The 13,377-nt window shown below is 38.4% G+C and overlaps 1 protein-coding gene across 1 annotated transcript in view; it reads left to right on the top strand.

Annotated features, from left to right (window-relative positions):
• ptprsa (protein tyrosine phosphatase receptor type Sa) overlaps window positions 1-13,377 on the top strand; it is a 476,646-nt gene that overhangs the window by 149,621 nt on the left and 313,648 nt on the right. Inside the window, exon 4 of the mRNA XM_072914629.1 lies at window positions 1,827-1,968. Within this exon, the coding sequence (XP_072770730.1) occupies window positions 1,827-1,968 (142 nt within the window). The remainder of the gene's footprint in view (window positions 1-1,826; window positions 1,969-13,377) is intronic.

Below are 13,377 nucleotides of genomic sequence, written 5' to 3'. Positions count from 1 at the left end.
AGCTTGGAATTTGGGACATGCTCTCCCTGAGAGAGCATGAGGAGGTTGAGGTGGGCAGGGTTGAGGTGGAGTGAGGGAGGGGGGGTAGGGGGGAAGCGGGGTGTGTGTATTGTAGCGTCCCGGAAGAGTTAGTGCTGCAAGGGGTTCTGGGTATTTGTTCTGTTGTGTTTATGTTGTGTTATGGTGCGGATGTTCTCCCAAAATGTGTTTGTCATTCTTGTTTGGTGTGGGTTCACAGTGTGGCGCATATTTGTAACAGTGTTAAAGTTGTTTATACGACCACCCTCAGTGTGACCTGTATGGCTGTAGACCAAGTATGCATTGCATTCACTTGTGTGTGTGAAAAGCCGTAGATTTTACGTGACTGGGCCGGCACGCAAAGGCAGTGCCTTTAAGATTTATTGGCGCTCTGTACTTCTCCCTACGTCCGTGTACACAGCGGCGTTTTAAAAAGTCATACATTTTACTTTTTGAAACAAATACCGATTATTTCCGATATTACATTTTAAAGCATTTATCGGCCGATAATATCGGCAGTCCGATATTATCGGACATCTCTAGTAATAATAATATAAATTAGGGATGTCCCGATCAGTATTTTTGCCCTTAGATCCGATTACGATGTGCAATCCGATACTTTGACAAAAAAATCATAGAACTGAAAATGATTTTTTTTTAGCAAGTAATTAAAGTAAACACAATAACACATATGTATAAAGCTTATCCTATAAAAATTTTTATTTGATATTATTGTTTTAAATCAGATTATGCATTGTTTTTTGTGGTAGTGAATGCTATATACAATAAAGTGGCGAGTGCACAACAACCAAACAAAAGCAAAAACTGCTATTGTTTCCCAGATAGATAATTAGTTTTTTGCCCTCAAAGTCTTCCGGTATCCATACACTTAGTCCCTGAGTTTGTAAACATTAACAAAAGACAACTGAAAAAAAGCTTTTGGAAAAATAGTAAAAATACAAATATTGATATATTGGCTTGGGGGTTAGAATGAGATGAGATTGGTAGGTCGTGAGTTCAAACCCCGACCATTGAGTGCAGACTACACTGCAAAAACTGAAATCTAAGTAAGATGAAATATCTCAAATAAGGGTGATATTTGCTTATTTTCTGTCCGATAAGATAATTCTTCCCACTAAGCAGATTTTATTGTAATGTTTTACTTGTTTTAAGGGTTTTGGTCCTAAATGATCTCAGTAAGATATTACCGCTTGTTGCTGATATTTTATGACCTATATTGAGTAAAACATGCTTGAAACTAGAATATCAACTGATGCGAAGCTGTGTTATCAACATTCACAAGCATAAAACGACTTTTTTAAAGTAATAATTTCTTACTTCAAGCATGAAAAAAAAAAAATCATGATGCCGAGCGCATATCATTATGTCAAGATAATGGCACTAGCATTTTCTTAATTTAAGAATATTTTTTGAACATATTGAGCAAAAAGGTCTCATTTGTTTTTCTACCAAAAAAAGTGCACTTGTTATTAGTGAGAATATACTTATTCTAAGGTATTTTTGAGTTCATTGAGGTTAGCTAATTTTACTTGTTTTGGAAAGTCTTGACAAGCCAAATTTTCTTGTTCTATTGGCGGATAATTTTGCTTAGTTCAAATAAAATACCCCTAATTTTTCTATGTTTTTTTTCTTGTTTTTGAACACTGACTTTTTGCAGTGTAGATGGTTGAAAATGAAGGACATTTCATATATTACAAATATTTATATCAAACTCATCTGTGTGACTCTGATAGTAGGACCAATTCCATTCCCTCTCTAAAAATGAATCCTACTGCTTCAACCAACAGACCATTGAATTCGACGAGGGCGCCGGCGCCGTGCTCCGAATCCAGCCTCTGCGTGCACCGCGTGACGAGAACATCTATGAATGTGTGGCTGAGAACACCGAGGGCGAGATCACAGTCAATGCCAAGCTGTCCATCATCCGAGGTGAGTCCTGCAGTATTAAAAGAGTTTGCAAAGGGCTAACTAGGTAATAAATCATCGAGTGGACGTGAGTGCTGGTTTTTATATCTTACCTTGGGAGTTGTTGTAGTCCTTTGTCACTGGGTGAGGGATTCTTTTGTCAGGTTTTATTTCCCTGTAAGACTAAATAAAAAATTTGACAATATTCAAAAAGTCATCTGACTTGATTTAGCAACAAATGAGTATTTTTTTGTACAAACTTTTAAAGTAACCCTTTATTGGGCTGTCTGACAGACCAAAACAAACAAAGCGTGCATTAACAGATCGATAAAAAGTAGTAGCGAGCTGAACGTAGATAAAAGTAGCGGAGTAAAAGTAGCATTTTTTCTCTATAAATATACTCAAGTAAAAGTAAAAGTATGTTGCATTAAAACTACTCTTAGAAGTACAATTTATCCCAAAAGTTACTCAAGTAGATGTAACGGAGTAAATGTAGCGCATTACTACCCACCTCTGGCCATATATACCTGCTACTGATTAGCATTAGCGATATTACATGGCAATTTGAACACCTCCAAATTAAATAATGAAAAACCTACAACGAAGATGCACATTATAAATAAAAACGGCAAAAATGTATTAAGTACAATACTTGCAGTACAAACACTTTGTAGGGTGCAACGGGGGACTTAAGTGGTACATTCAACTTGATGGCAAAGACCACTTCCTAAGTTGGCATCACACACTACTCTATACACTACTGCCATCTAATGTCTTGGAATTGCAATTAGATCCAAAGTCTACTATACCTGTATAATACTTGCAAATGAGATTCCAACATCCATCCATTTCTACCGCTTGTCCATCTCAGGGTTGCCGGGGGTGTATAGTGTTGGGGGGTGTTGTTTAATGTACCCTAAGATTTTTGGTTAAAATAAAGCCAATAATGAAATTTTTTGTGGTCCCCTTTATTTAGAAACGTACCAAAAAGTACCGAAATACATTTTGGTACCGGTAAATATCAAATATTGGTATCAAGACAACACTAGTCTGTTGTGTGTCAATAACCAGCTGTTTTAAAAAAAAATGAAATTACTGCTTTTTGACCGCCAGGAAAGCTTACATTCACATAAAAAAGTATTTGTCGATTACCGACCATTGAGTCAGAGATGTTGAGAAATGTTACCGTGCAATGTTCTTTACTCAGGTGATAGTTTTTATTTTTACATATTCCACCATATGTTTTCATCATATATAGAGCGATAACACACTTTCTTGCTGTGTCTCACACACACACACACACATGCATGCATGCACGCCATGTTCTATCTGTTCTCTCCTGTTGCCATCTGCTATGGACTGGATGAAGCTGAGCTATAGTTGGCTGACAATGCACATGCTCGGCCCTGTTGGCTGTCAGAGGGATGAGGTGCGATGTTAATGTGTGTGGGGAGGCCTGGCCCAGCATGCTAAATATATTTTTTGTCAGCGACAGACCCCACCCCTTCCCTCATTTGGTGAGTGTATCTAGAGCTGGGGCGGTGGTATTCCTTCAGGTGCCCTTCAAACAAATTGAGATGTGGTGACGTGAACAATCACTCTTGATTGGCCGCGACAATGCTCGCATTACCACTCCCGCTGAAGGATCTCATCATTCCTGGACAGCCATTACAGTGTTGTTATACAAACCCCGTTTAAATATGAGTTGGGAAATTGTGTTAGATGTAAATATAAACGGAATACAATGATTTGCAAATCCTTTTCAACCCATATTCGATTGAATGCACTACAAAGACAAGATATTTGATGTTCAAACTCATAAACATTTTATTTTTTTTTTGCAAATAATTAACTTAGAATTTCATGGCTGCAACACGTGCCAAAGTAGTTGGGAAAGGGCATGTTCACCACTGTGTTACATGGCCTTTCCTTTTAACAACACTCAGTAAACGTTTGGGAACTGAGGAGACACATTTTTTAAAGCTTCTCAGGTGGAATTCTTTCCCATTCTTGCTTGATGTTCAGCTTAAGTTGTTCAACAGTCCGGGGGTCTCCATTGTGGTATTTTAGGCTTCATAATGCGCCACACATTTTCAATGGGAGACAGGTCTGGACTACAGGCAGGCCAGTCTAGTACCCGCACTCTTTTACTATGAAGCCACGTTGATGTAACAGGTGGCTTGGCATTGTCTTGCTGAAATAAGCAGGGGCGTCCATGGTAACGTTGCTTGGATGGCAACATATGTTGCTCCAAAACCTGTATGTACCTTTCAGCATTAATGGTGCCTTCACAGATGTGTAAGTTACCCATGTCTTGGGCACTAATACACCCCCATACCATCACAGATGCTGGCTTTTGAACTTTGCGCCTATAACAATCTGGATGGTTATTTTCCTCTTTGGTCCGGAGGACACGACGTCCACAAGTTTCCAAAAACTATTTTCAATGTGAACTCGTCAGATCACAGAACACTTTTCCACTTTGTATCAGTCCATCTTAGATGAGCTCAGGCCCAGCGAAGCCGACGGCGTTTCTGGGTGTTGTTGATAAACGGTTTTTGCCTTGCATAGGAGAGTTTTAACTTGCACTTACAGATGTAGCGACCAACTGTAGTTACTGACAGTGGGTTTCTGAAGTGTTCCTGAGCCCATGTGGTGATATCCTTTACACACTGATGTCGCTTGTTGATGCAGTACAGCCTGAGGGATCGAAGGTCACGGGCTTAGCTGCTTACGTGCTGTGATTTCTCCAGATTCTCTGAACCCTTTGATGATATTACGGCCCGTAGATGGTGAAATCCCTAAATTCCTTGCAATAGCTGGTTGAGAAAGGTTTTTCTTAAACTGTTCAACAATTTGCTCACGCATTTGTTGACAAAGTGGTGACCCTCGCCCTATCCTTGTTTGTGAATGACTGAGCATTTCATGGAATCTACTTTTATACCCAATCATGGCACCCACCTGTTCCCAATTTGCCTGTTCACTTGTGGGATGTTCCAAATAAGTGTTTGATGAGCATTCCTCAACTTTATCAGTATTTATTTTCACCTTTCCCAACTTCTTTGTCACGTGTTGCTGGCATCAAATTCTAAAGTTGATGATTACTTGCAAAAAAAAAAAAAGTTTATCAGTTTGAACATCAAATATGTTGTCTTTGTAGCATATTCAACTGAATATGGGTTGAAAATGATTTGAAAATCATTGTATTCTGTTTATATTTACATCTAACACAATTTCCCAACTCATATGGAAACGGGGTTTGTAAATATTTCACTGAAAGTTCAGCATAAACGGTATAAACCGAAGAAAAACATCGGCCACAAGATTGGAGGAAGTGAAAAAGAACTCAAAACAAGCCTATGAATTTTTTAAACTTTAAGCCCATACACCTGCGTGTTATTGTGTAAGTGTGTGTGTGGGAGTAAGCACAGGCAAAATGTAGGGCAATCCACAGGAGCAAGAAAAATGAGTGGTGAGTGAAATCATCTTGACAAAGTTTCCTCCAGATTCCAGAAGACAGCAGCTATGTTGCTCAGACAAAAGCAAGTAATGAAGGAAGGGCTCTTATTTGTTGGGTGTTTTTGTTTCTTTTGTTTTCTATCTGCAAAAGGACTGATTATGGACCCCATTTACCTCCTCTCATTTTAATGTTAAAGCCTTTTTCCCTTTACTTTTCACTCCTAAGTATTTTATCTTAGCAGTTCCACATCTGCAGGCGCTTCTCGTGTTACGACGTACTACCATAAATTAGTAGTACTGTACAAAAGGAGGACTACAATAAATCATGCATCTACTTCCCCCCCCACACTTTGAACCCTGCGGCTTATAAAACAGTGCAGCTAATTTATGGATTTTTTTTTTTTTGCCGACGGCCACACTGCAAAAATTGAAATCTAAGTAAGATTAAATATCTCAAATAAGGGTGATATTTGCTTATTTTCTGTCTGATAAGAGAATTCTTTTCACTAAGCAGATTTTATGTTATTGTTTTACTTGTTTTAAGGGTGTTGGTCCTAAATGATCTCAGTAAGATATTACAGCTTGTTGCTGAGATTTGATGACCTATATTGAGTAAAACATGCTTGAAACTAGAATATCAAGTGTTGCAAAGCTGTGTCATCAACACTCACAAGTATAAAACTACTTTTTTAAAGTAATAATTTCTGATTTCAAGCATGAAAAAAAATCATGACTTTGACACAATTGTGTCTCATATTAAAACAGATGACAGCCAAATGGACTTTGCAGTTTTATTTCCAATGAAACAATAGAAAATATGTACTCGTATAGTAGTACAGTTGTTATTAGTGAGAATTAGGGCTGCAACAACTAATCGATTATAAAAATAGTTGGCGATTAATTTAGTCATCGATTTGTTGGATCAATGCTATGCGCATGCGCAGAGGCTACTTTTTTTTATTTTCATTTTTTTTTTTTTTTTTTTTTTTATAAACCTTTATTTATAAACTGCAACATTTACAAACAGCTGAGAAACAATAATCAAAATAAGTATGGTGCCAGTATGCTGTTTTTTTTCTTCCAATAAAATACTGGAAACGATATAAATGTAGTTTGTCTCTTTTATCCGATTATTAATCGATCAATCGAAGTAATAATCGACAGATTAATCGATTATCAAATTAGTTGTTAGTTGCAGCCCTAGTGAGAATATACTTATTTTAAGGTATTTTTGGGTTCATTGAAATTAGCTAATTTTACTTGTTTTGGAAAGTCATGACAAGCCACATTTTCTTGTTCTATTGGCAGATAATTTTGCTTAGTTCAAATAAAATACCCCTAATTTTTGTAAAAATGTTTTATTGTTATTGAACACTGACTTTTTGCAGTGCATAATGCAACTCGTTTTCATAAAACACATGCAAAGACAATGATATAGTGTGTTACTATATGTGATATATTTTAGGGCAGGTCGCTTACCACAGGTGCTGCAAAGTGAATGTCGACAGTGTTTTTATTGCTTTGAACCGGAAGTACAAATGCTGTTCCGTCTTCTAGTCGTCGATACCGTTTCTACTCGTGCAGATTCCTTATTCATCACTCTAAGCAACGTTTGTAAGTTTTACAATATATCTAAAACAAGTCATACTTACTAAACCGTCGCATGTGTGATGTCTGTAGGAGTGTTTTCATGCATATTTGTACGTGCTATCGTAATGTAATGAAGCTGGTGTTGTTAGTAGGGCTGCAACTAACAACTAATTTGATAATCGATTAATCTGTCGATTATTACTTCGATTAATCGATTAATAATCGTATAAAAGAGACAAACTACATTTCTATTTTTTCCAGTATTTTATTGGAAAAAAACAAAACAGCATACTATTATTGTTTCTCAGCTGTTTGTAAATGTTGGTTTATAAATAAAGGTTTATAAAAAAATAAAAATAAAAACGTAGCCTCTGCGCATGCGCGTAGCATAGATACAACGAATCGACGACTAAATTAATCGCCAACTATTTTTATAATCGGATTTAATCGATTAGTTGTTGCAGCCCTAGTTGTTAGCATTAGCTAATATGCTAACCTGTTTAGCAGTGCCTATGTTAATATCATTAACTTACAATGGCATTATTTTTGTAATGTTCCAGTTTCACAAATTCCTCAGTAAATTCACCAAAACGTCACTGTGGACTTATTGAGTCCTTTTAGCTGATTCGAGCGCTAACTTCTGCAGCTAGTATGTCCACGACAATGACTTATGTTGTGTTTGATCATCCATTTTACTGCCATGTTAGACTTAGACTTGGACTGAGGCAAACGTTATTGATCCACAAGGGAAATTGTTCCACACAGTAGCTGAGTTACAAAGGATGGAAAGGGTAATGATAGAAAGGATAATGCAGGTATAAAGTAGACTAAAAATGTAACATAGTAGCAATATAAAATATAACATATATGTAATATTTACATATTATATATTATATATACGTATTTGTTACAGGTCATATATGTATGTCATATATGTTACAGGCACCGTTTGAATACAATTAAGGCATGTGATTGAACATTTACAAAATATTTCATATATCTGCGACTTATGGTCCGGTGCGGCTAATACAGTACCGTATTTTTCGGAGTATAAGTCGCTCTGGAGTATAAGGCGCACCGGCCGAAAATGCATAATAAAGAAGGAAAAAAACATATATAAGTCGCACTTTTGGGGGAAATGTATTTGATAAAACCCAACACCAAGAATAGACATTTGAAAGGCAATTTAAAATAAATAAAGAATAGTGAACAACAGGCTGAATAAGTGTACGTTATATGAGGCATAAATAACCAACTGAGAACGTGTCTGGTATGTTAACGTAACATATTATGGTAAGAGTCATTCAATTAACTATAACATATAGAACATGCTATATGTTTACCAAACAATCTGTCACTCCTAATCGCTAAATCCCATGAAATCTTATACGTCTAGTCCAGGGGTCGGCAACCTTTACCAGTCAAAGAGCCATTTTGACCAGTTTCACAAATTATAGAAAACAATGGGACCCACAAAAATATTTTTTGAAATTTAAAATGAAATAACACTGCATACAAAGTTTTTTTTTGCTTTGTGCTATGTATAAACCAAGGCACTCAGACACGCTGCCCACACCTTAATTTGGAATTTGAATGCTGGTGCGGCACGCAAGTTTTACGAGAATGGCGCTTGTCAGCGTCATGCGTGCCATGACGGTACAGAATATAGCACCCTCTTCAGCCAGCGTGCCGGACCAGCCACACGTTGTTTGGGGCTTCCGCTTGCTCACGTAGGTGAAAGCAAGGCATACTTGGTCAACAACCACACAGGTTACACTGACGGTGGCGGTATAAAAAAAACTTTAACACTCTTACTAATAATGCGCCACACTGTGAACCCACACCAAACAAGAATGACAAACACATTTCGGGAGAACATCTGCACCGTAACGCAACATAAACACAACAGGACAAATACCCAGAATCCCATGCAGCCCTAACTCTTCCGGGATACATTATACACCCCTGCTACCAAACCCCGCCCACCTCAACCGACGCACAGAGGTTGGGGTGGGGGCGGGGTTTGGTGGTAGCAGGGGTGTATAATGTAGCCCGGAAGAGTCAGGGCTGCATGGGATTCTGGGTATTTGTTCTGTTGTGTTTATGTTGTGTTAAGGTGCAGATGTTCTCCCGAAATGTGTTTGTCATTCTTGTTTGGTTTTGGTTCAAAGTGTGGCGCATTATTTGCAAGAGTGTTAAAGTTGTTTTATATGGTCACCGTCAGTGTAACCTGTGTGGCTGTTGACCAAGTATGCCTTGCTGTCACGTACGTGAGCAAGCAGAAGATGCATACTGTATAACAAGTGGTTGGGCTGGCACGCTGCTAATACAGATTGTAGAGGGCGCCAAATGCTCTACCATCATGGCATGCTCTTATTATAACTGTAAGGGTGAAAATCGGTGAATATTAATCCCGGGAGTTTTCTGCGAGAGGCACTGAAATCCGGAAGTCTCCCGGGTAAATCGGGGGGTTCGGCAAGTAAGCTGCTGAGCCGCATCAGAGTGATCAAAGAGCCGCATGCGGCTCCGGAGCCGCGGGTTGCCGACCCCTGGTCTAGTCTCTTACGTGAATGAGCTAAATAATATTATTTGATATTTTACGGTAATGTGTTAATAATTTCACACATAAGTCGCTCCTGAGTATAAGTCGCACCCCCGGCCAAACTATGAAAAAAACTGCGACTTATAGTCCGAAAAATACGGTATATGTAAACCTATTTATTTCTTCAAAAATGTTGGTGGGTGCGCTCTATAGCCCGGAAATTCCAGTAATCCAAATTCCAAAATGTGATTAATCTGATATAAAAAAAATATACATTTGAAAGCCCTGTTTCAAATATAAACTTCCGATACGTCCTTTTTAAATTGTATTAGCACATCAAAATATTATTGTTGAAAAATGAGGTTGAGGGAAGGGAAACAACGGTGGGGGGGAAATAAGGACTTGGATGGAGATGAAGGGAGAAAAAGGAGGCTATGTGGAATAGGTGAGGTGGGGAAAGGGGAATATTGGTTCTTGGAACAGGGGCAAAGGAGAATATGGCACATGGGACAAGCCGCATGGGACACATTGACATTAAAGAGAGGGGATGTGTTCTGGGATGGCCACTGGCAGAATTAGGATGCCAGGATGGCTGGCTTGGACGGAAAATGTGCAGGCAGTGGACTATACTCATAAATATTCTGTTTGTATTAGCATAGCACAGAACAAGTAGAGGGAAACATGTACAAAAACCTGCTTGGTTATCCGAGTTGAACAAACAATTGAGCGGGGAATCAAGACTGGGTGAAAGAATGGGCCGTTCTCAGTGATTTCCAGTGTGGAACTGTCATAGGATGCCACCTGTGCAACAAATCCAGTCGTGAAATTTACTCGCTCCTAAATATTCCAAAGTCAACTTTATTATAAGAAAAGTGAAGAGTTTGGGAACAACAGCAACTCAGCCACCAAGTGGTAGGCCACGTAAACTGACAGAGAGGGGTCAACAGATGCTTAAGAGCATAGTACTTCCAACAAGGTTAAGAACCACTGATGTATAGCATATATGGATAATCCGCAGACGTCACAGGTCAGAAAACGTCACAGGACAAAGCAAGTTTCAAAAAGGCTCAAATTTCCAACAGAAGTATGAATAAAGCCAAGATTGTTTTATATGTATCTCCGCAATGCATCTACGATTTTATTTCAAATTTGTATGCAGGTCCCAAATAAACAACAAGTTCTAATTGGTACAAAAAAAACTAAGCAAATACACTGAAAGTGTGTTTTATTGTTTGTGCTGTGGCGCCATCTTATGGACAAGTTCGCTCACTGCAGTGTCCTTCCATTCCGTGCTTTCAACAACCGGAAGTAGAGTGTTGTTTCATCTTCTTAATCATCCGAAGCGTTTCTACTCGTATGGATTCTTCACTCATCATTTAAGGCGACGTAAGTTTTACAATATAACTAAAACAGTTTATACTTACTAAACCGTCCCATATGTGATGTTTGTAGGATTGTTTTCATGCGTATTTGTACGCGTTATCGTGATGTAATGATGCTAGGGTCTTTAGCTAATATGCTAACATGTTTACGAGCGTCTGTGTTAGAATTATTAACTTACAATGGCATTTTTTTTTTGTATTGTTTCGGTTTTACAAATGTCTCAGTAAATTCACCAAAACATCTCCGTGGAGTTATTGAGTCTGTTTAGCTGATTGGAGCAGCTAGTGGGTCCTGTTTTGTTTAACCAGCCGTTTTTTTTTGGAAACAATTAAGGTTTTTTAAAACATACATTTACAAAATCTTACTTTGTAAATAACTTACTTTCACAACTAATATACACTATATTGCTAAAAGTTTTTGGCCACCCATCCAAATGATGAGAATTGAGTGTCCTAATCACTTGCCCTGGTGTATAAAATCAAGCACTTAGGCATGGAGACTGTTTCTACAAACATTTGTGAAAGAATGGGCCGCTCTTAGTGATTTCCAGCGTGGGACTGTCCAAGGATGCCACCTGTGCAACAAATCCAGTCGTGAAATTTCCTCGCTCCTAAATATTCCAAAGTCAACTTTATTATAAGAAAAGTGAAGAGTTTGGGAACAACAGCAACTCAGCCACCAAGTGGTAGGCCACGTAAACTGACAGAGAGGGGTCAGCGGATGCTGAAGCGCATAGTGCAAAGACTTTCTGCACAGTCAGTTGCTACAGAGCTCCAAACTTCATGTGACCTTCCAATTAGCCCACGTACAGGACGCAGAGAGCTTCATGGAATGGGTTTCCATGGCCGCGCAGCTGCATCTAAGCCATACATCACCAAGTTTAATGCAAAGCGTGGGATGCAGTGGTGTAAAGCACGTCGCCACTGGACTCTGGAGCAGTGGAGACGCCTTCTCTGGACTGATGAATCATGCTTTTCCATCTGGCAATCTGATGGACCAGTCTGGGTTTGGATGATTTTTAAAACTCGCTTAAACATGTGTTAATTTCCTACCAGTTGCATTGCCTTTTTTTGTATAAAATACACTAAAAACAATACAATACCATCAAAACCCTAAAATGTTACTATTTGGAAATCGACCTAAATAGTACGCCTCTAAATTCGCACAATGGCTCACTTGAAACCACTATCATGCAGGATGTCTGGCAGGACGTCAGCAATGTGGTTTAAAGGATTTCTTTTATGACAGTTAAAAATGTTGAAATGTCAATAAATCAATTGGGTGTACACTTACTGGGGACCTATGATGATTTTAATCTACATTTAAAACACTTCCGTGTGGTTTGGATTGTATGCTTTGGTGTAAGTTTTGCGTAAATCTCTTCTCCATAGTCACATTTATAATACCCTTTTGGAGTATGTCTGCAAACGGTTTGTGTGTAGGGGAGTTCTCAGATTGCAAAGGAAGCCTTCCTTTCCAGCCTCGTTTCCATATGAGTTGGGAAATTGTGTTAGATGTAAATATAAACGGAATACAATGATTTGCAAATCCTTTTCAACCCATATTCAATTGAATGCACTACAACGATTTGATGTTCAAACTCATAAACTTTATTTTTTTTTGCAAATAATAATTAACTTAGAATTTCATGGCTGCAACACGTGCCAAAGTAGTTGGGAAAGGGCATGATCCCCACTGTGTTACATGGCCTTTCCTTTTAACAACACTCAGTAAACGTTTGGGAACTGAGGAGACACATTTTTTAAGCTTCTCAGGTGGAATTTTTTCCCATTCTTGCTTGATGTACAGCTTAAGTTGTTCAACAGTCCAGGGGTCTCCATTGTGGTATTTTAGGCATCATAATGCGCCACACATTTTCAATGGCAGACAGGTCTGGACTACAGGCAGGCCAGTCTAGTACCCGCACTCTTTTACTATGAAGCCAAGCTGTTGTAGAATGGGGCTTGTAGAATGGGCCCAGCGAAGCCGACGGTGTTTCTGGGTGTTGTTGATTAAACAGCAGATTTGGTCACATTTTCAGTAGACTCATAATAAATTCATAACAGAACCAAACTTCAAGAATGTTTTTTGTGACCAATAAGTATGTGCTCCAATCACTTCATCACAAAAAAATAAGAGTTGTAGAAATGATTGGAAACTTAAGACAGCCATGACATTTTGATCGCGACTGTAAGTACGTCGGTCAAACTGTGATGTCACAAATGTCCCACTGACCGTTCAGAGGCATCCAAAACTACATGTCAGCTCACGCCTAAATGTGTAAATATTATGATTTGATGCTTAAGCATTGTTTAACACTAGAACGCCCAGGCTTTTCAAAGTCAGAGGAGAGGAAAATCATCACAGGTGACCTCCAATCAAATCTTGTCAATCGTTATAAACTTATACATTTACAGTAAATAATCTGTAATTCACATGTGAATTGTATTTATACTTTT

This window comes from Nerophis lumbriciformis, linkage group LG14, assembly GCF_033978685.3.
Source record: "Nerophis lumbriciformis linkage group LG14, RoL_Nlum_v2.1, whole genome shotgun sequence".
Taxonomy (NCBI): Eukaryota; Metazoa; Chordata; class Actinopteri; order Syngnathiformes; family Syngnathidae; genus Nerophis; species Nerophis lumbriciformis.
This window is presented reverse-complemented; position numbering and strand designations above follow the sequence as displayed.